The 23128-nt window shown below is 42.9% G+C and overlaps 3 protein-coding genes across 5 annotated transcripts in view; 1 reads left to right on the plus strand and 2 right to left on the minus strand.

The window, feature by feature from the left end:
• Window positions 1-11288, plus strand: part of LOC135501997 (uncharacterized) — a 28129-nt gene extending 16841 nt beyond the window's left edge. The window contains exons 1-2 of one of the 3 annotated variants that reach the window (XM_064794406.1): window positions 7825-7870; window positions 8225-11288. In XM_064794406.1, coding sequence (XP_064650476.1) covers window positions 8244-10211 — 1968 coding nt within the window. In that variant the 5' untranslated portion in view covers window positions 7825-7870; window positions 8225-8243 and the 3' untranslated portion in view covers window positions 10212-11288. Of the gene's footprint in view, window positions 1-7824; window positions 7955-8224 lie in introns of those variants that run through there. The other 2 variants (XM_064794405.1, XM_064794407.1) reach the window with 2 other exon arrangements.
• Window positions 375-6042, minus strand: LOC135502321 (uncharacterized). Its single transcript, XM_064795047.1, has 7 exons — window positions 5348-6042; window positions 4683-4934; window positions 4075-4213; window positions 3634-3842; window positions 2423-2854; window positions 2072-2165; window positions 375-1593 (listed from the first exon to the last, which is right to left on the minus strand). The coding sequence occupies exons 1-7, from the start codon at window positions 5394-5396 to the stop codon at window positions 522-524; spliced, it is 2247 nt and encodes a 748-aa protein (XP_064651117.1). The 5' UTR covers window positions 5397-6042; the 3' UTR covers window positions 375-521.
• On the minus strand, window positions 11010-21913 carry LOC135502248 (regulatory factor X 4-like). The gene is made up of 20 exons (XM_064794908.1): window positions 21852-21913; window positions 20658-20734; window positions 19237-19347; window positions 19054-19114; window positions 18530-18653; window positions 18078-18139; window positions 17379-17456; window positions 17033-17168; window positions 16503-16580; window positions 16130-16293; window positions 15671-15771; window positions 15339-15542; window positions 15002-15096; window positions 14410-14527; window positions 14069-14191; window positions 13632-13781; window positions 12968-13241; window positions 12705-12822; window positions 11904-12031; window positions 11010-11169 (listed from the first exon to the last, which is right to left on the minus strand). The coding sequence occupies exons 2-20, from the start codon at window positions 20665-20667 to the stop codon at window positions 11010-11012; spliced, it is 2295 nt and encodes a 764-aa protein (XP_064650978.1). The 5' UTR covers window positions 20668-20734; window positions 21852-21913.
• Between the last annotated feature and the right edge of the window lie 1215 nt (window positions 21914-23128).

Here is a 23128-nt window from a genome sequence, read left to right on the forward strand (position 1 = left end):
CCAAGAGCCTCCTGTCAAAGTTGATCAAATTCCGACCGCAGCATGTTTATCTGCAGCATGTCGTATACACTTGAATTGTCTTCGGAGGACAGTCTACAGACATGACAGGCCAAATGGTTCTTTGGAAAGCTGGGGTCGGGTCCTCCTACTGCACAATGCGGTGTATGTAAATGATTCCCTCGTTTAATAAGTACATGTACATGTAGTTGTATTTTCTGGAGCAAGTCATCATAGTTTCTCTACTAAACTGTTTCTCGGTATGACATGTGTATGCGAGAAGGGACTTACTGAATTTGATATAATTGTATATTTATTGATCTAGCAATATAATAGGTTGATAAAAACCTACTTTACAAAAAACAAGTAGTCTACACCTCTAGACTCAAACATAATTATAAAGTTTATAAACATGGAGTATTGTCGTCATTGGCAGAAAGGGTATTGCCCTACGTCAGACTCTGGGACTTCAACGTCTCAAAACAAATGCAACATTTTCTAATACAGAGGCAAAGCTGAGATTTCTAAACCTGCTCATAAATATGGTGATCTGTGGACTCCGTTGCCATCAAATTGGTCACGTCAACACTCATGTACGCCCCATGGCTGTCACCAGTTCCCACCTCATCAGGCAGTACTAGGGCCTCAAACGATGCTTCAGCCGCACCCTCACTGGGGCTACCCATGTCGTCCGGGATATCCGCATAGTCTGGCTCATTAGAATGGCCATTTCCAAACACTAATTCAGAATTCTCACTTTCTGTGTCTTCCTGACTACTGCTAGTTGTCGTGCCCACCGCTGTATTTGCTGGTTCCTGTTTGACCTTTTTGACCACAGCATAGTCAGGAATTTGTGAAAATAAGTTTCGAATTGAGTCCATAACAACTGGAAATTTATCTTCGTCTACTTTAATTTCATTGCTTTCGTTAGATGCTTCTGTTGGTCTTTCACTGTCACCATAACTTTGAACGTCATTCACGGTCAGAAGTTTACCATCTTCCAAGGTCAAAGATTGACCTTCTCCCAACGTCATTTCCTCGGACTGAGCTTTAGCAGAACATTTCCCTACTTTATGATCATTCAATTTCACGTTATTGTCATTATGGTGCTTGCAATGACCTTTGTCAAATGTCAGTGAAGGCCCTTTCTCCAAAGTCACAAGTCCATCATCGCTGTCTCGTAGTTCCGGGGGTACAATCCACATTTTCCTTCCTCTTTCTATGGTGGCATACAAAGAAGGCGAACCTGGCGCCAACTCGTCAACTTCGTCCATAACCTGATGAAGCACATTGTCATGCAACACCAGGGACTCGGTGCTCACAACATCAGTAACTCTATTCAAAACAGAATCAGGACTTTTTCCCGGCAGGTTATTACAACCGAGTAAACCCTGACCCCTTTTGTCATCTTTCAGTTTTAAATTTTCGTTCAGAAGGTCGACACTAGGCGGTGCCGAATCTTCAACAACCCCGTTCCCAAGTTGATCCGATTCTTCCTTTCCTGGTACCGGATGTTCCAATTCGTAAACAGATCTCGACACCACGTGATTCCCACGGGAGGTTCGTCTGGGGTAATACTTCTTCCTCTTCTTTAGCCTACAAAAGAAGGGAAAAGCACAATATAAGCAGGCTTCCTTCCCCCCCCCCCCCCCCCCCCCGGTCCCAAGCAAATTTGAGGGGGCCAGTGCTTTGTACCCACCATTTCAAAATAACCCCTTGTGCATGATAGCAGTGTAGACTGGCATTGGTTCTTCAGAAAGGTTTCTGATAGGCTGGGAACGATTGTAAAGTGCTTTGCGAGTGTAGATAAAAGAGTGAAATGCGTTATATAAAAAGTCAGTATCTAAAAAAACTCACATCGAATCTAAATGTATGCATATGATGATAGATGCATATCCATCAAGTGACACTTATGATAGATGACACTTTTTCACGGAATACCGGTATATCATTATCGGAACAGTGCTTCCATCTGGAGTTTTGCATCATAATAACCTACAGACCATCAACAACTGCCGGTCGACGTCGGGGTTTTAGTCGACTAACTTCGGAGTTTTAAACCAATGGCCCTTACCGGTTGTAGATGAGTAATGCCATTAACGTGAAGAAACAAGTGACTGCGACCAAAACGCTCATCCCTATCAATGCTGGGATCAGGACACCTAGTACTGCAAGAAAATGAATCATTTGTTAACTTAAGTACCAAACAGTCTTGGCCACATTGTTGTAGACCCATGATAATGTTCAGCATTTAATTCGTATAGCGCTCGCACTCCACATATGATTCAACTCACAAGCGCTTTGCCATGGTATTACCAAGGCTTTTGGCCGACATTCCTGTTCCAGCTCATCTCGATGGGGAGTATGACGTCCAGTTGCCCCTCAGAACTTAAGCTCAATAAGGGTGCCCGGGAGGTCTATTTACCCTTCATGCTGTGGTCCTTGTTTATCACCTTCGCTACAACTGGGACTTCCGTCCAGTTGCGGTCATATTTCTCGGCATCTGAGGTTGTCAAAATGGTCGGTGCGATTGGAGATTTCATCGGAACTTCCTTCCTTGAGAATGTGACTTGAAATGTTTTGTCTAATTCTTCAGTCTTAGCTGAAGTAGTCTTGGTTGTTGGTAAATCTTGCGTGGTTTGGACATGTTCCGAAGTAACCAGCGGTTCAACTGTTGTTGTTTCCGTTGATGATGTTGTTGTTATGGTTGTTACATATGTCTCATCCAAATGGGCCGTGGTAAGGACATCGGCGATGGGTGTAGAGTTAGGTGGCATCTGGATGGATGTTGTGATCTCTTGTGTGGTTGGAATTATTGGCATGTCCATGTTGCACATCATCGTTATTGGATGGGATGCTGTTAAAGACAAGGGATGCAATCATTTTGAGTGCATATGAAAATGACACCGCCAAAGAAGAAAGCAAAATCAGCATTAACTCGTCATTGTTTCAGAGTAAGGGTAAAGAAGTGTTTCTTCTCAATTCTTTTGCCATTTCGCCAAATGACAGTATTTGCACTTTGCAGTTAACCTCTGTTCTTTCTATTCTTGTAGTTGAAAGTCGCCTGAATGTGATTTCATAGCTGAGCAGTGAGAAGTTAAAAGGGTCACCAGACATTCAACAGGAAATGCCTGTATAAACGTTCTCCCGTACTAGTTTACCTTGTACATGTAATTATCATGTTTTTAGGGGTTATGATGATTAGTTCATAGCTCACCATTTCCGATAATTACACTGTTTATTTTATTTCTCGTCATACCAGTGCTGACTCTAATAAGCGTTTAGTGATATTGGCGCAATAATTGGAGCACACTAATTCCAATGAATCAACGACGTGAAAACAGCCATTCAGTATAATTGCATCTGTTTTCCTGGCAAATACAGTTGAACCCCGGTGACACAACCACCCATGGGACCGACGTTGAATGGTCGCGTTTGTAAAGTTGAAAATCCGTAGAAAAAATGCATGATTATGTTCTCCCGCTAAAATTGTTTCTCAAAAGCTCAAAATCTTGAGAATTTTTTCATAAAGCCACCAAGTTGTCCTGCAAGCTGAACTGAGAGGCTTATAATGACATAATCCATCAAGCCTGGGTCGTGTAGGCGAATTGGTGCTTCTTACCCCAGTGCTCTTACCTTTATAAAAGAGCTGAAAGAACCCTGTCCCGTTCCTACCGTTCGCGTTGAACATAATGGCGAAAGTGCCATTACCCGTCTCCCTGTAGATGACACCAGGGCTTAGGTCCGTCTCCTCATAGATCTGTATCACCTCATCTGGCCGCCATTTTATCATCAGGTGCGTATCAATGGATGAGAATAGCTTGTATTGAACTCCAACAACCAACCTTGAAAAGAATGGCAGTGTTTGTCCATTTTAAAGTTGATAAGTATGAAATGGTGCAGAATACATCGCTCAAACAGAAATATTAGAATGTGTATGCACTTATTTACCCAAGGAATTTTGTGATTCTGGGGAGATATCAATAGATGAACTTTGCGAACCAAACATGAGACTGAGACTGCGATATCGTGGTGTCCAATGAACCAGGGATCGGCCAGACCAGGGCTAGATCCTACCTTGTGGGCTCTGCTAGCTCCGCCTTGCAGCGGCAGACAGTTGAACCAGCGTAGGGAAAGACGTTTCTGTAATTGGGGCTTTCCAAGTACGCCTTGCTGCTTTCGATGCGAACTGATGAACACATGTCGTAGCTCTTGCCTGGATTGAAAGAAATTGATCAAAAAGATAAGATGATTTTGTACCAGTCAGTCATGTCTGAATCGCCTTCGGGAAGAAACACAAAGATTCATCCATTTAACATGCTTGGATACCAGGGGCGGGTCTAGTGATATCCTAGGGATCTAAACCATTGCTTGTGCTGAATATAGATTTAGCACACGAATATAGTAATTTAGTACACGCTACAGAACATGTTCCTTTGAAGTCAGTTATATTATGCAGCTAAATTGTGAGAAACGGCGTCTTCGACGATAAAAATACCTTCATCTACTCCTGTGCTTCGTCGTCCATAGCTCTTCGTCAGGGTTGCGGAACCTGTCTATTGGTAATGATGACGAACGTGATGGTTGATGATGTTTTGCACCTGTCCATGCTAAGGATATCCTGTATCTAAAGTGGCAATGGGGTGGACATGTGTATGCAATGGTATTCAGTGTGCAATACTCACCACAATCATAATGAATCCCCAAATACTTATAATCCCCAAGCTTCATGCCCGACTTTATGGTGCAACTCGTTTTTCCGTTACACTTCCTCCACACTACCGCCTCCTTGCGGTTGTTTCTGTCACCACTCCCGGCCAACGAGCATGCCCAGTTCTGCCGAGTAACGGACATGACGCTGATGAGGACAATGGGCTTCGCGCCGCACGAAATGTTCAGTAGTCCTTCGCATGTGAAGTTGAATTTGAACGATTCGACTGAAAAAAGACACAAGTATGATTAAAGACGAAATCCATCTCTTCATTTTGCAGTAGTCTAGCGTATTCCTGACACCCCCCCCCCCCCGCCAACCCCCACAAAAATCCACAAAAGCAATTAAACAAAAACAGTAGTAGGCGCTGACAGAGGAAGGCCAGATTCACTTTCAAAGATAGGCAATAGACATTGTCATTGTGTAGCAGCAAGTTTTAGCAAACATGTACTTCTCTCGAGGTGATATCTGCCTTCTGCTGGTCTGGCTCCCTCTGATGCCTCAACCCACAGGTGTCAGCAGCACAGCATTATACAAGGTCCAGGTTGGACTGCTCATTGCTGTTTCTTCAGTAAAAGCATGCCTGTTTATCGTCAAAAAACGTCAAAGACTAAATTATGGAAGTGGAGGTGAACTTACCCGCTTTCAACAACACAATAAGAAACAGAAGAATTCCACATTTCTCCATCGTTCTATGTGACACAATTTCAGTAGGTTATCGAGGTGCTTTAGGCAGTAGCCTGTCTCCGACTTCAGCTTCCCTGTAATTTACATTGACGCTCTGTCTAGACACATTGGTTAGTGTTTACCGTCAGCTGGACACTAATGTCTTGTCAACTGAACTGTATTCCTGCAGACGGTGTCCTTGACTAAGGACAAAGACGAAAGGTCAAGCAAGACAGTCCTTGAAAAATCACAGCTGTGAACTGTAAATGCAGCATTGAAAGTAGAGGCAGTGCGAGGGACGGCGACTTGTTTACGTAGAAAGTCGGTTGAGTAAACTGTCAAAAGTATCCTTCACAAGGGTTTTCCAATAGCTATGTAGGTGGAGACTGGCGCCTTTTGCACTCCAGAACGACTCTGCGTCTCCTGTTTTGTAATCCCCATAGATATAGCGTAGAAAGGAAAAGTCGAGGACTTTAAAAAACTGTTCGCTGTATCAAGGTTTGTCAAATTAGCTCTGAAGAGCATAATATGCAATGATCGAATTGTCCTCTCGGGATTTCTGCTCCAACTGCGCCAGAGGAAGGCTGGCGCCTGTACTCTTGCTTTCCTCGCAGCATTCCTCCACGGTCCTCGACGAAATCGCTTCCCCAGGCGTAGCAGGAAGGAAACTGCTCTCCCTGTTCGACCATATAATTGATCAGCCTTACGATTAAGTGATTATTTGAAAATATAGGACAAATAAATTCAGCGAGCGGGCGCAGACGCCAAATTATATGCACTTTGTTAATTAACATGAAATTGTATGGATTTTCGGCCGTAAAACTCCAGTTAGGATGCAAGGGATGAGATTTTAGAGCAATTCGTCAAGGTTTCCCTACGTATAATAGATACACTCGTAGGGATAAATGTACATAGCTAGAGAGGCCATTGTCTTAGATCTCAAACGCCCGATCTCTTCATACCGTAGTGTCATGATACAACTTGGGGTATAATCGCAGACTGCAGATTCGAATTATTCGTTCAGTAAATACCGTATCATAGCTTACACCAAGGGAGTAATTTACCGGTAGTAAACGCGCTGATGATTTCCCTTGGCCTCAGTATTGGTGTAATTACAATAAACGAGCGGCCAAAAGCATTATATAATTAGGTTATGTTCCAGGAGAGAATTTACTGCTGCCTTTGCTAAATGTCGTTTGCATTGCATGTAAAGTACAATGATATCATGTAGGAAAGCATTGTTTTAGTTGATTAGTAAGTTGGGTTTTTTGTGGATATTGGTGTTTTGATATTCTCATCAGGTCTGTTTAAACCTAACATATCAAAGAACATTCTAAAATATGCGACGGCTGGTGCAGTAGAGTCGGATCATGTTGGTAAAAAAAATCTAGACACCATTCGAAGGTTTTGGATGTAATTTGACTGGTCTAATTCGTCTTTCGATCCCGATAAAGCTTGCAGTAAACATGAGCCATCCGATAAAAACTGAGCAGACCCACGTCGGGTAAAGGAATTGGTTAACCTTTCCAACACAAAAGAAACAAGGCTGTCCCATTTTGGTGTTGGAGGGGTATAATCGGATAGTAGTAATAGATGCGGGTCTCAGGCCCCTCAAAAATAAACTAATCTTTTTTTGTTTCATCATTCCCTCTCCTGGTAAGCACGTATTATTCTTCGGGAAACCGATACCTTTACCCACCGTGACGTATTTTCAGTTATTTCTTTGTATCGTTGTTGAAATCCTTGTAACCCCAGGCCATTTACTAACGGTAACCGGAAAAACGCCGACCGACCGACCAACCGACTGACCGACCGACCTTCCGACCTACCAACCCAAGGAGTTTCGTAGTTGAGTCACAGGTCTCATAAGTCAATGTGATATATCCAATCCACGATAGCAGGTCATGTGAAATGAAATTGTAAACAAGCGCACGTGCGCTGGTCAAATGACAACAAATGCATGTTGCGCGTTGCAGTTCATGCATTGCATCGGTCGAGACACTCGAGTAGAAAAACTACAGTGCATAGATTAGGCCCAAATCATGTTTTTATATCCACCGACCATGTAGACAAAGCATATCTTTAGAGTATCGTTGTCAGTTCCTTACTGCGTGAACTCGTTTTCCCGGTATAATTGACTGGAGATGCTGCTGTCAGACACGTCGGACTCCATCACGTCCATTGCGCTGGGCACTACACAGATACATGTGCTATAGAGAAGCGAAAGGGATACTGCACTATGACGGTAGGTTGGCAGGTCAGTCGGTCGGTCGGTCGGCGTTTTTCCGGTTACCGGGCTATGAGGCGCGAATGGGATGCCGTAAGTGAGGTTGTCAGAGTCGGCGAGTAGGTCGGTCGGTCGGTCGGTCGGTCGGCGTTTTTCCGGTTACCTTTACTAACCACGCAACACACAATATTCTTGAATCACGTGTGACCTAGTTTGCTTGAATCGATAAGCAGTTCGCCATCTGGCAAGATGTACTGGTATTGAGCAAGGTGAGTGTATATTCATATCTGCACGATTCTTCTCCTATGCTGAACAACACTCGACTCAAACGTGATTATTGGATCTTGTTGAAGGTAGGTTGAATCCAAGAACGATTTTTAGTGTAAGGCTTCGACATCCGAAGTCCCCGGACTGGTGTACGTGTAATGTATCTCTGTATGTACATGGAATCTAATGGTCCGCGTACGAGTATCTCGGTGCGGTGTTTCCACTTCATAGCCAGCGCGAGAGATCCATAACATATTGCTGCCGGTACATATGATCAAGTAAGTGTGCCAATGATAGTGGCGTTTTGGACGTTGATCGTTTATTTACACGTGTATACAAAAACCCTTTCATTTCAGGTCTGTCCTAAAACCAACGATGGCGTCCAACAACCCCAGTGGTATCCGACCCTGCCTGATTTGCATGGAGACACCAGACAGGTTGAAAGTTCTCCGTATGTGTAAGCACGCTTTCTGCATAAAATGCCTGACTAGGCATGTCCAGAAATTGGGAGAGGCCAGCAGGACTTTTCCATGCCCATCGTGTAAAGCTGATTGTCCTTTATCTGATGATGGTATTGACGGTTTGCAAGATTACGATGGTGTTGAAATAACCGAGGCTGATGGTACTCAAGGACCCAGTGCAAATGTCTTTTGTGGACTTGTAGGATTAACTAAAGGTAAAACTGCCTTGTGTCAAAGTTGTTCTTACACAAAAAGCCTAGAGACCGAAGCAGAGAGTCTTTGTGAAGAGTGTGGGTACCTTTGTCTTTGTAAAGACTGTTCGCTGGTTCACGGTACAAATAAAGCAACGGCAGCACATACAGTTGTGGCTTTGAAGACGAGCGACGTCGAGTGCTGCAGGAAACACAAGCAGCTGATTACCAGGTTCTGTAGCTCATGTACCGTACTTTGTTGCCGTCTGTGTGTCCTCCTCGATCACGGAGATCACACGATCAAGGGGATAAGCGAAGTTTTCCACGAGCTGGTTGATGAGGTTAAAAATCTAACTCTCGAACAGGCCAAGCGGCCAGCGGATGTTAGAAAGTTCGAGAGCCAATTGGGCATGATTCAGTGTTCAGAGGTGGCGCAGAGGGAGGAAGTCATTCTCCGGGAGATTGAAGACCACGCCGAGGTTTACATTGCACAGATCATCAAAAGAAAAGCAGCTCTGAAAGAGCAGGTCAAGCTCAGTTACCAGGTTGTTACACAGGTCACGGAATGCTTGGATAAACTTCCAGCAATTGCCAAGCTGGAGGAGACGTTAGCAAAGGCAATAGACGTGCTCTCGGGGGCTGAGCCACACCCGAAGGACATCCAGAAGCTGTTATCCGTTAAGCAGGCGATTGTTGAGTATGGGATAGAGAACGATATCAACATGGATAACTTCTGGGACTCGTTTGACAAATTGCTAGATAAACCCATCCATTTCGTTCCAAAGACACCAGATTGTAACCTCGGTGCTCTGGAAGCCAAGGAACGATTCTACAAGTCGAGGCTTCTCAAGGACACGAAGCTTACGTTTGAAAAGAAACTTGAGGTTGACGATCCAGCCAAATTTGTTCCATGTGTTTCCGTCATTGACAAGGAGTTCTATGCCGTTGCACACCCGACCTTGGAAAGCAAAGTGTCGGATGGCTTTGATATTTACAAGTTCCAGGGGATCTTCCAGCAGACTTTCAAAGAAAATGCTGACTCTTTGTGCGACATGGCTGCCACCCCAGACGGAAGACTAGCTGTCCTGGGAAGGGGAAGCTCACATGAATTTTGCTGTGCACGGCTGTTTCATCCAGTCACAGGCTTCACAAAATCAACGAAAGATTTCCAGATTCGCAACCCATTATCATTTGACGTTAGCTATCGCCACCAGTACGTCATTCTCAGCAATGATGGTGGGAGACGAGTCACCATTTGCAACGAAGATGGCTCTGTAGATCTAGTGCACCAGGTGAACCCATCAAATGGCATAAGCGATGCTATTAAGATTGCATGCAGCTCCAGGTATGTGTACGTACTGGGACGAATTCGGTTGGTTGTCTACGAGAGGAAGAACAATGATTTGGTCGAGGTCACTACCAGCGGGACCATTTTCAATCGCTGTAACCTGACTGGGATTTCGGTTACTAAAAACGATCAAGTCCTGCTGTGTTATGATAGTGATAACTGTTCTAGGTTTTGGTTCGGAACATTCGTTCTTACCTGCCGTACACTGTCACAATCTACGCAAGCTGAAGCCAAGATTACAAACATGACAAAGGGGCAGAATAGGGCTATGAAACTATCCGCCAACGATTCCTTTGCAGTGACCTCACTAGATGGTTCAATGATCAGAGTGTACACGTTTTGAGTTCCGACTCCTCCATCCTATCCATATACCTGGTACTACCGACACGTATGATGGAACACTGCCCCCTCACGGATCATTGTTGAGTGTCAATGCCATGTTGACTACTAAGTATGTCCGCACGGTGAACCATAGAGAGGTTCCAAAACAGGCAAGGTTGATACCTCTTCGTGCAATGGAGAAATGTGGCAAAATCTTTGGCGCTATAAGTATTGTCTAGTGCCTTTCAAAAATGCTTTGATGATGTGTAATTATATTGACCTTTGTGCCAATGGCCTTCGGCTTTGCTTCTAATTCAAAGGACAGTGAAGAGCCAGGACGTTCGGTTCCTTAACGTCTTGACGTCTGTTTTCTAATGTACAATTGTTGAAGTAATAACAGGATCGCCATAGAATGAGTCCAACCCTTCGATGAAGGAAAAAGGTGCATACGGTACGAAACGAAATGGCTTAGATAACGATATCATTCATAAGTAATCGGAAATGACAAAATTTTAACATTTAGTCACAACTTTATCGCCAAATCGCTAGCACACTTACTTTAGCACAAAACAGATTGGGTCTACTAGTATCAAGTATAGTCTCTAGTGTACACATTTAAAAGTACATTATTACGTAATTATACACACGCCAAAAAGGAGCTGGCACACCTCCGCTTCCTAATGTCTACATTTAGGCAAACTTGAAGGCGGCTGCTTAGAGGATAAACCTCTTTCCATTATGAGAGACGTATTGAATAGACGCATCTCTTTTTAGCTGCACATCACACCTCGTTTAATCATTAACACACGATATGGCTCCGTCACGTCGAACAGAAATTGTTCCTTCTTACGTAGGCACTATTGTAGGCAATGTTGGCCTCCGAGAGAAACGGCCCAGGTCCCTGCTGCGAGAGGTACGCATACGGGTAGGAGCCGTACTCGTCGCTTGCACTATTACAATTCGAGTAGGGCTGACTCTTCCTGAAAAAGAGAACGCTGAATAAATTCACAAGGGTTTTTGCAATATGGTTCTTCCATGCTTGCGATATTTTGCCTCGAATTCCACATTTTAATTATTTCATTCGACTACATAAAGTGATTTCTAGAAATAACAGCGTCTTTATTCATTCTTGGTGCTATTATAGGAATACAATCGACCCCCATGTCATGTTATTCGGCAAGATCTACGCTCAGGTGATCCTTCTCTGCACTCCTTGAAAAATTACGGGGCTCGGTAATATCAGTAGGCCGAGGGCTGACCTGGTCGTCAGATTTCATGAATGTTTTCTTGTTTTGGTACGGGAGGCTTAAAATACCGATCGTGAAATAATCGAACTCGAACGAATGAAATCTGATGTGAGCTCACAGGTGTGGACGGGTTGATTGAATTGAGTTGGGTTCAGAAGAGTCCGTGTTTTGCTGATATGCACAGTGTAGTGAAGAAGTGTAGTTTGATATACCGGTACTCGGTAGTAAAAAATGTAGAACATGGATTTGAGCGCTGGGCGTCAACTAGGACATTATTAGCTTGGACATTATTTGGTAGAGTGAAAGCATCGAAACATTTACGTGTTGACAGAAAAAGAACCGAATGTGTTCGTACTGCGAGAAGCCGTTTGTGGGGTAAGTCATGTTTTTGTTGACTCTACAATGCAATATTTTCAGTGCCAGATGACGGAGAGATTTCAAATTGCACATATATTGTGGACTTTTACCTCGATACTGCCTTTTCAACGCTTTCACTGTAAGTCTGACAAGCCTGTGCGTAGTTGCTTTGCCAGTCCCGTATTTCCTGTTGCTGTCGGTTGTACGACACTATGTCCTGGTCTGCCCAGTAGGGGGGCTGGAAACGAAAGCCAAAATGATATGTGTAACTTATATCAAGATGAAATGCACTGACACGTACTGCCATTGTACTGTCCTCACTTGCAAGGATTGTGGTTACCCTTGGAGAATATGATGATGCCTACTGTATGTCCATTGATGACCAGTGGGCATCAAGAGAATGTTGTCCACTTGCCATCGCCAGGAAAATGTCCTCGTCGGCATTGCTTCCTTCGACTTTTTTTCCATTTTTTCGCCATTATGGAAGACAGTTGTTGATGGCTTCCAGCACATGATTCACAAAGGCAGAAATGTTCTAGTTTCGCCCGTAGACCGGTTCTGAATACTCCGTTCAAAGCTCGATGTCAAGCACATGGTCCTTCGATGCTTTCGGAGACGTTCAGTTTGGGTGACCTTTAGTTGTCCGATCGTCATGATGTCATGTTTTGTTTTGAATTCGTAGTCATTAATCAACCGGTCTTAGATTTATGTTAACACGATTCAGCTGGTTGTGTTGCATCACCTCTTACACAGAAGATAGGCCTTTTGTACAGACGCCATTCAACCTGCTGTCACCAAGACACAGAGTTGACGGTGCAGATCATAGTAATAAAGTCTACAGTTACGGAAGTCGTCATTTGAATGAACATGAATTACGTTCTGTTGTAAAGCGGTGTGATATCACTGCTCACCTGTGTGCCGTTACTTGAATACTGTTCATAAACACATGAACCTGGCTCAGCTGCCTGTGGCGTTTGTCCCTGTGGTGGGCCATTACAGTAACTACTGTACTTAACGTAGTTGTCATTCCTGTAACAAAAGAGTAACCTTCAGAATAGCCAGTTAAAGCGAATCTTGCCGTCAAATGTTGAATTTCGCATGTGAATTTAAGAGCCTTGCAGTCAGTTTGAATTACGAAGTTGAAGTTGAAGATGCAGAAGTTATAGAAACCTACCCATTCGGTCCGGTATCGCTTTTATCGCTAATGCCTTGTGCATGCGCCGGCGATACATCCATTTGGAAACCCTCTTCCTGTGTCCCGTCATAATTTCCCTCTGATGCCGTGGTGTTAGATGCGGAATCAGTTGAAATGGAGGCTATTTCAGCGTTCACCTGGATATTGTGCTTGTTGAAGGACATGGCGAAGTGGTCATTGACTGAAGAAATCTGGCCGGTGACGGACATTGAGTCCATGCCAGAGTCATTCGATTCGTCTTCGACATAGCTTTCTGAAGGAGAGATTGTGTAAAAAATATGAAATATGCGAGGTTGTTGTGTCTCATTATACACACTTGAAAATGCGTTTCCCAGGTGTCCCCCCCCCCCAAATAAACCAATCGATGCCAGCATCCATGAGGAGAAAGACATTTGGAAGGGAATTTTTTGGGGGAAACGCCGCGCAAAGATGACAGTGGAACTCCTTACTAAAAGTATACCTTGCGAAAACGTTTCACTCTTCAATATTGTTTTCTTGCCTCTCATAAAAACATCACATAAAAACAGCTAAAATGTGGCCAAACGAACAGAACACGTTTTTGCTTCATAAAAATGGCTCCCAAATTTTGCCTCGTCAGAAATGTGACGTCATTTGCGGGCGCTGTGAGCTGATTTAGGGATACCTGAAACAGTCGTGATCACAGTGTCCCTTTCCACTGGCTGAAACTCGAACTGCTCCATATTTTTCATTTGGACCTGTTCCACCATGGCAGAATGCGACATCATCGGCGGGCTTCGGAAACAGCTGCTGTTGAAGAGCGCCTCAATATGATCTGCAAGCAATGAGAATTGACTACTTTGCTTAGAATTTGGTTTAATTTTCCCGGCATGGGTCATCCCCATTCCCATCTTACCCTTTAGACAAAATGTGCAATATAACCTCACTCAGCTTAAATTGAAAGTGACATCCTTGATGTTCTGCTGTTTCTACTCGAAACCAGTCGGTTCTCTCGCCAACGACAAGTACTGAAGCTTCGCATTGGTACGTTCACATTTTGACCTTGACCTACTTTGAGGGCAAGGTAGTAATCCTACTTCTTACTCTCAACAAGATACTTACCGCTGCTGTCCGCTGTGGCACTAATCATCCTAACCAACTCGTTCGTCCTCTCTTGTGTGTGGAGGCCCTCTACACACAACAGCACGTAATCATCAAACATCAAGTGAAGAAGATGAAAGGAGCCTGAAATATACATGTAGTATTATTGTTAAGTGTCACCCTCGATCCTAAATATCGCAAAATGTTTGCTACTGTCTATCTATCCACAAGGCTTCACAAATACAAGCAAATGTGTGGGTTGGGAAGAGAAGATTTGAACAGAAAAACCTAACTGGCCAGACTGAAACACAGCTTGGCAAGGTCTGCTAAATATCCGCCGGTTTCAGAAGGGATGCACTCACCAAAACTGGTTGCGCTGTGTAGTGTCATATCGCGGATCACCCGTGTTCCAAAACAGGACCACCTCAACAGAAAGTCGCGGGCCCTTCGCTTCAGGCTTCCTGACGTCTTTGTACTAGGCTGAAGAGTCAAGAGAAAACGTTTTGTTGTCAGTAATCGGGTGGGGCATGAGGTATAGCCTTTCTTCCTTCTCTCACATGGCGGATACGCTTTGCGTTTAGCGTATTCCTCTGGAGATTCTCGTTTACAGGCATACATATGCATACTTAACAACGCCTCATTTGAGTTCAAGTTCATCAATGTTGCGATTTCGACTTCACCACGAGTTCACCGGGATTTAAGTTGTCCATGTCTTCGACAATCGGGCATGGATCTTGGATCTTGGTTCAAAGGTCTGCAAAGATCCAGGAACATTTCTTTGCCAGTTGATCGAGTGGAAGGGGCTGGTACGGATTCGAACCCTGGTCCTAAATGCATGGCAGGTGTTTGTTTTGATACTAAAGGTAGATGTGTTTTCCGATTTGAACAGGATTTTCTCACTCGATGAAAGCCTCCCTCTGATAACAACCGTTATACTTAACGTTTGTCTCTTACCCTGACGACGCATCGATCCACCATTTTATTCAGCCAGTCTATGTACGATTCGGTAGGTGCTCTCGATTCTAAAAGGCACTGGAACTCGGAGTACACTGCAAAAAAAACCACAAATGACATTGACTATTCTATTTCTATTTGTTTCTAGATTGCTTGCTCAACACATTTTGACCTTGACCAAATTTTCATAGTCACGCAGATAAACACATTGGGTTGTCACAATGGCGGCATCCGTTGCCAAGCGCAGGAAACAGACACTTCCTACAAAAAAATGATATAAATTTCAAAACCATGGAAATGGCCGTTCATTAGAATCGCTTCAAACAGTGTTACTCACATTCAACAATGGTCTCATGGTCCTTTTCCCTGTACATATCCATCGTGTACAACGTCTGTTTACATATGCTTCCCAGGTCAATATTGGACCAGTCCTCCAACATCTGAGCGGTCAGCTCCGTGCTCAGGACCACGGACCTGCTTGCTTGGCAGAGGTGATTCAGGGAAGTCTGGCGCCTGAGGAGAGTGGAGAATCTACGGGCCACTAAAAAAATATAAACAGATATCGTTGTTGACAAAAATGACGTCATAATGGCGACGCGCGTACGTTATTGGCTGGCAGTGTGCGTTCACAAACAGCGGATGACACATTATTACTATTATTCAACTTACATCCAAACTTCATCATCCGAAGTTCCCCGGGTAGGTCGTTCAGCGCCATCTGTAGCCAGTTTTCCAAATCCTTTGCAAATTTACGGATAACCTGAGTCAGACTAGAAGGGAAGAAAATTGAAATACGGCATGTTAGGACTTTTTTTTTTCTGGTCCCATGGGTGTATGGCGTTTCCTATGGTGCATGTTCCAATATTTCACTTTCAGTAACCTGTGTTTTTGAACTTGTGATTATTGAAGTCATGGGAAGAGCGAGATAACAAAGTTCTATGGCGAACACGCTTTGACATAAAATGTTTAATTACGTAGGCGTCACAGTGTTTTTACCCCTGTGACGTCAGAACTAGCACTTGTTACACCTGGCCGAAGTAACCCGCTCACCAATCAGAATGGGATTTGATGGACAAGATAGGTGATAATGTGTTCAACTCAAATTTGCTAGATATGGATTTTACAAACCTCTCGGGCAAAGCATGCAGCACACTTGGCATGAGCACATTTGATATGGCCTTGTAGAGAATGCTGTCGCATATGCCAACAACAATTATCACCTCCCGGCAGGACATAATTGGAACGATGTGTTGAGGCATCCCTTGCCAAAAATGCAGAAGTAAATTCTGGACCTGAAAAGAGTCGAATGCGGAAACATGATAACGAGTAAAGGGAAAGGGTTTCCTCCAATTTGTTTTGTGTTGGTGAAATAAACATGTTCTCGATGATGTGGCGCAGGTATCTGTGCACACTGACCAAACTGCCTCGCGTCAGTTTGTGGCTTATTATTTAAAGTATCTTTCAGTTTTTCAACATCATCAAACTTTAAATCGAATCTTACCTCATCAAAGTTGGCCCTGATTACTGTGTCTAGAACTCTCTGGCAATGCGTTCGGTACATCATTACGAATGTTGAAACCTGCAAAGAGATTTGATTTCTTCTTCATAACGACCTTTCAACGTCTTGTACGACGATTGCGGTGTCTCCAAAGTTACTTTGGCGGCACGTATTCTCTAATTAGGAGTCCGGTGTGCCGTCATTAGGAATGAGCCAATAGGCCTAGAAGCCGTTTAGTTTAAGGAGACTTCCTTTTATCTGCAACAGTGTGAATGTTTTTTATTTGAATAGGGATGGATAACCTTGACAACAAAGTGACATTGACCCCCCCCGCCGATGTCAAATATGGATCTGCGCGACCTTACCCTCAGTTACATTATCATTAGAAAATCAATGAGGCAAAAAAAGATTCCCACCTCTGACCTCATTCTGTAACAAATCGGTTATATGAGCAATCCCTTCGTTATTCGTAACGACAACAACAACTAGCGACTGCAGCGCCTTTATAGGGGAAACCTGGACTTCGTTTTTACCTTTTCTTCTGAAACACTGGCTGGCAGTTTGATGTCGCTGAGCTGTGGGAACTCTGGCAATAATGTGCCAAGCTTCATCCGAGGGGAGTAGGTCAGCAACTGATGTTTGGTATCCCGTTTGCCATCGATGCCATCGCTGGAAAATTAAGGGTCGGGAGCCCATGAAGTGTTGATAATGTATTGCGTATCTTATTGGATCTGTCCGAAGTGTTCTTAAATATTCATATTCATTCCAAACAGTGACCCTTTAGCTTAGCGTTTAAGTCAAAGAAAACGCGTTCAATATGAAAATCAGTACTAGATTTTATGAGGATAGTTTTCCCGAAGATGTGTTTATTCTGCTTACCTTTGTATTTCTCGCTTTGAATACATGACGTCATAAAATATGGAAGTTGGCTTGACAGCTATACCATAATAATGGTATCTAGAACAAATGAGATATGTAAATTTAGTGTTTTGTATGGTATCCCCAGGCGTCTCAACTGTGGAGTGAGACTGTGCCACTAGGCAATCTGGGGAAAACCCTACAATGAGACCGCGGATGCGGGTTTTGAGTAGTAACTGGGGAGTGAGACCGCATGTAGGTCACCCCTCATGTAAAGGCAGCGTTTTTCTGAACAAAGCTTATAAATTGACTAAGATCGTCTTTTCTGTTCCTGGCAACGTATAATACAAGGTATTATACATGTTTAGCCAAAACCTGCTCAATTTTGTCAGGTTTGAGAAAATGATGAAAATTTTAATTCATCTCTTGATATCAAAGTTATTACACTTCAGAACCGAATCTGTATTTGTTTCGTTTGCGGTTTCTATATGTACCAGTGCAGCTAATCTTGATAAACACCTCAGTGAGTTAGCAAGTGTTTTGCAACCGACCCCACGTAAAGATCCCACGTTGATTATCCAATCACAACACATTATATCATACCGGTATTAGCCCTAATACACCTAAGCATCTTATGACAAACAAAATATCACACGTTTGTATCAGTATCAAAGAAGGTCAAGTGCAAAAAATGGTATGAGCTGATGTAAGCTGACTTACTTTGACTGGCCCCTGGTTCCGAGGCGTCGCGTTGTAATCTGTGGGAAGGGCTGACGGATGATCTGAAATTGGGTAAAAGCTACAGTCTAAATCACAAAGTATGTAGAAACCGATTTTCGAATCGAATAACTTGTTGTCGATGATAATTAAAATCATTACTGTGGAATCCTTTGACTACTATTCATCAATGGAAGCACATAATAAGAAAACCGAATAAAGCTGACTAAGCATACTTTTACGCCGTTGGGCCGAGCTCTAAAGACATTTGTGAACAAGGAATGGCACGATGAAACTTTGTAAGCAATGAAAATGGAGAAATGAGATAATACTTTCGCCGTGCAATGATCACTTCTATTGGTAAATAAGTCGCTGATTGAAGGTTGCGTCTGGCTTAATCAAGAGTTTGTACGAAAAATCGCGATTGAAATGGCTGAAAAAGACTGCTGGATTACCTTGCCAAAACTTGCTGCATTCACCGGCTGTATGTCGTGTTTCTCTGTGAATTCAAGGTAGTGTGTGTATAGAGTGCTCCTGGGTATACAGACGCCTTCAGCTACCTCGTAATTCTCCTCTAGCCTATTCGAATAGAACAATACTGCTAATTACCAAATTTTCGCGAACCTCAGTTTCGTCGAATTATTTTGCTTGAAAAATCGCAAGAAGTTTCGTAATCTGACAAAACAAACTCTGAAGCTTTTTTTCAGAACTTTTCGAAAATCGCAACAAATAAAGACCCAAAAAATGGTGGTTTATGGTAGTTAAACACGATTGAGAAAGAAGAATAACGTTTCGGAAACCTACGCAAACCACGGGCAAAATCTATACTTTTGCGAAAATAGTAGAGGTCATCCGTGGGTCCAGTCGCCGCACCAGCAATTAAAACGACATTTTAAATTCAACCCTTCCTTCCATATGGCTTGAAAAACGAGAAGATATTTTTTGGGTAAAAATGAAGATAATAATGAGATTCACTTACCATTTGAGAGTGAGAGGTGTGGAGTGTGGTTTTGAACCCATTTTTACGGATATCAAATCACCTGTAAATGGAAATACGTTTATCTTTATTATATAGCAAGTTCGAATTAGATCACCAGCGCGCCTAAATACGATATGGCCGACCTAACGGCCCTGTTGAATAGCAGTTCAGTTTTCAACTTACCTAATTCTCGAGTCATTAAAGTTACTTTGGCGCTGTTCTCGGTGCTTCCTCCGTGCTCATCTCTTCCTGTATGATTGGATTTGGTCTGGACGCAGTCGTCAAGCCATTGATCTGCAACGATTTTAGTTAGTTTCAAACACGAGTAGAACATGTGAAATTATGACAGGATACTTGCTTAAGAATATTGTACTGTCTATGTGCGTACGCATGTATACACATGAAGCTGACTACGACCTAAACCAAGATTCGTATAAGAATATGATCAGATTTCGACCTCCAGAAACCAAAACAATAAGGAATATACGACAAAAAAATCCTTGAATGTCCTTTGTTCGAGTAAAGCCTGTACGTACCCCGTTAATATATCGTTTCATCCCAGGCTCCAATGAAAACGGAACTGCAGAAATATCCGGCCTGAAAGGTTTTCATTCCCCACCAAGCAAGTCAATATCTTCAGACGGAATTATTATAATCATGTGCGATGTTTAAGCGCCCTCCAAGAGTTTCCATTCGCCCTGGCAACGTCAGCGTTACCCAGATAACACTGGTGGCTAGAATATTCTCTTTGACAACCGATCTCCATATTCGGTCACCTCCGAAGTATTACCTCAAATGAACTGTTATCCTGATTGAGAAATACATGCATGGCCTATATTTCATGAGAAAAGGGCCATCAAGAGAAACAAGGAAATGTGAAATCCATGAAATGTTATCTTCCTTAGTGGTTCTCGAGAATGACTTTTATTCCCATTCAAACACTCAATCTTTCCTTGTAAAAGCGGAAAACCAATTTGAGAAAGTGTGGGCCGCTGACGAATGATAAAATATTCTGAGGATGCTTGCGATGCAAATAAACTCCATGACTGCTGCTATTATTAATAGCGGCCACTAAAATCCTTTCCTGTCGGATAAAGAAAGTCATTTTCCGGTGATAACCATGTTATTATGTTGAAAATAAATTATCATGTTTTAATTGTTATGAATGGACAGGTTTGTGGAGGCAATTTCTATCGATTATCGGGGTTGAGCGAACCGTATTGAGGCTGGCGACTCTATATTTTGTCATTGCGCCGTTTAGTCTGACCGAATGAATCGTTAGTTTAGCAGCGGTACACATGTGTGGAAGGTAGGAAAAGTCTTGTCGTTTGATTGGTGTGGGAAGGGGGGGGGGGGGGGGTAAAAACAACTTTCATGGCCCATACGGGGTTAGTGACGGCAAGAGCTTGCCAGTCAAGTAGGTTAGGTTAGTACCTGACTATCTGGAAAAAGCTGAGGACATGTCAACGAGGCTTACCAATCTTTCATTTTGTATTGATAACATTGCCTAAAAGCAAAACATCGTCCTGGCTGACGTGCACACACTCTCATTACCCGCGTAAAAATACGAAAAAAGACTGTAAGTGCATAAGCATTGGGTTTACCTTTCTCCATATCGACCGGAAGTCGACGCCGAGGTCGCAATAGAAACGTCCAGGATCAAGGGAGAGAGTTTGAGGTGCTAAAAGGGAAGATGTGTTAATAAAAACTGCATTAGGATGAAAGCAGGCACTTATGTCGGGTGGGTATTGAAAGAGTCTCTGTGGGGCCAAATACCCCTTTTTTGGCAAACACCTGTCATTGTAAAATACACTCTGATGTTCACCTGGAAGGCGATTTATCGAAACGGTCAGGAATACAACGTCATACATTGTCGCAATGTCAAGTCGGGCTGAGTTAGAAACCATGGTAATTCTCACATTAGCCCTTATCCATAAACGTGTGAATGTAAATTTTAATGTAACATACACACCGTTAATTTTTGTCGTAACTGGAAAACATTTTCTGATGTATTTTTGTTACTGGTGTCTTATATATAATGAGCCGTTATCCAATACAAATACAAATGTTTCATTTTTCAAATTTGATTCAAATTTGAATTATGTAACATTGAAATAAGTTACACTGTTTTTGCGAAATAAAAAACTGCTAAGAGTGACATGGGCTACTTCAAGAACATGTTGATTTCGCTTTATGAGTACCTTTGACGGAATTGTTGAACAGCAATAGAAATGTTTGGCTTGTTACCCATCCATGTCATCGGGGGAGACTGGCCTCGTCAGCTTTGGTCGGCAACCAGTCTAGGAAAACTCTTGCATAAAAGCCAGGCAGAAGTGCCTGTAAAAGTCCATGTAAGTCGACAGGGTCAACCCCTTGTGGTGTGGCTAAAATCAGGACCTACACAATTAACAATTGAAGTTAAGCCTGTCGAACACCGTAGAAGGAGAGATTCCATTGTTGTGCGTGTGTCAAAATATTCATATGACATCGGATTAGAGGTCACAACAGTAACTAGACGATACCAACTAGACACGTAGCGCGTTGAAAGTGGACATAGAGCTTCAACATCGGTCTACACAGTAGCATGGTTGAAACTGATATTCAACACGTAGCCAAGCGATATCTAGACCGACAAGTCTGGCCCTTTTAACAATCTTTTGATCACCTGGGGTGCAATCGGACCCAACTGTGATAGTTCATGAGTCATTTCGTTTCATCCAATTTTGACTTTTCTACCATGTTTTCCACCTCAATATGTCATCTTGTTTAACGGTCACAGATAAGCATAATTCACCTACCTTTTCTGTCTTTTCAAGTTTTTCAAAGCCAGTTAATCACTTCTTGAATTTCAACACAACGGTAAACACATCTCGATAGCTGCTTCTCGTGTATGACGTAGCTTATATAACTTTAATTGCCACATGGTTTTATCACGAATCTCATTGGTTGAGGCATTAGCTCACGACCAAATCAATTAGTGGATGCGACTCCGAGATATATTGGGACGGAACCTCGTATCCTTACCTCGACCCCTTGGCGCAATGTCGCGAATTGTTATGAGCAAGATGTTTTCCTCAGATTCTCATAAGATTTGTTTGCCATTTGAGTGACTGAAACCGCAAGACGTAGGAACGATGCAAAGGCCTGCTGATTGAGGATGGAGGATGTGAATATATTAATTTTTATCTTACGCTGATCTTCTTTGGTCTCATTGCGAGGCAACCAAGTTCCTGAATTGTCCTAAATTCCAAACTGTCCTAAACCGACCATCGAAGTTCTCCAGCAATATTGAGGTTTATAACAACACAAAAAAACAACTTTACGGCGTATAGAGTGAAACCCCGGTAACACGACCACTCATGAGACCGAGGTTGAATGGTCCCGTTAGTGAAATTGAAAATCCGGGGACAAAATGCATGATTAGGTTTTCCGCCAAAATTGTTGAACTTATTCATAAGATGAGCAGAAACAAGTGAAAAAAATATTTGGACTTCGAAAAAAATTTTCCTCCTTCAGAGTTGAAATTTTTCATGAGTTCAAAATTCCGAAATATTTTCAAAGCCAAAAGTGCAAATTCAAGGGAAGTATTAAACTTTTATACAAGCGCATATATAAGAGGCTGTACAGTTGACTCCAACCCTCTACTCAACATTTCAATCAGAGTCTTTTCTTTCCCAAATCTCTTCCCATATTCGCTTTTTCTCCACGACGCCTATGACATTATCTCCAGATTAGCCGGATCAGTTGACTCCTGAACTCCTACTTGATAATTTGACATCGTGTGAAGATATTAGCGCGAGAAATGACAGCTAGCTTATAGAAGAGATGACTTGTGAGCAGGGTTTGACCGGGCGAGGAAGGTTTGACAATATGTTAGGCTGATCATCTTCAGCCTAACTTATTACATTTATGCATGAGCGCACTTTCGGTCCGGAGCCAAAAACCTTTGACACCCGTGACATCTGAGAGAGGCAAATTAAAAGTTCTACAAGCGTTATGTGTTCTCGTTATTTAATATAGGTGGTTTTGAAATTCTTGGTATATCTTTCCCTCCAGAAGATATTCATAGGATTCA

The sequence above is a fragment of the Lineus longissimus genome, chromosome 18, assembly GCF_910592395.1.
Source record: "Lineus longissimus chromosome 18, tnLinLong1.2, whole genome shotgun sequence".
NCBI classification, from domain to species: domain Eukaryota; kingdom Metazoa; phylum Nemertea; class Pilidiophora; order Heteronemertea; family Lineidae; genus Lineus; species Lineus longissimus.

Excerpts from the sequence above, each read along its gene's own strand:
- LOC135502321 (XM_064795047.1), bottom strand. The coding sequence starts at position 5,396 with ATGGAGAAATGTGGAATTCTTCTGTTTCTTATTGTGTTGTTGAAAGCG. Across the intron at positions 4,935-5,347 it reads TATTGTGTTGTTGAAAGCGG|TCGAATCGTTCAAATTCAAC; the intron begins GTAAGTTCACCT and ends GTCTTTTTTCAG. Across the intron at positions 2,855-3,633 it reads CTTTCAGCTCTTTTATAAAG|CATCCCATCCAATAACGATG; the intron begins GTAAGAGCACTG and ends TGTCTTTAACAG.
- LOC135502248 (XM_064794908.1), bottom strand. Across the intron at positions 13,242-13,631 it reads TGTGATCACGACTGTTTCAG|AAAGCTATGTCGAAGACGAA; the intron begins GTATCCCTAAAT and ends TCTCTCCTTCAG. Across the intron at positions 11,170-11,903 it reads GTTGAAAAGGCAGTATCGAG|GAAGAGTCAGCCCTACTCGA; the intron begins GTAAAAGTCCAC and ends TCTCTTTTTCAG.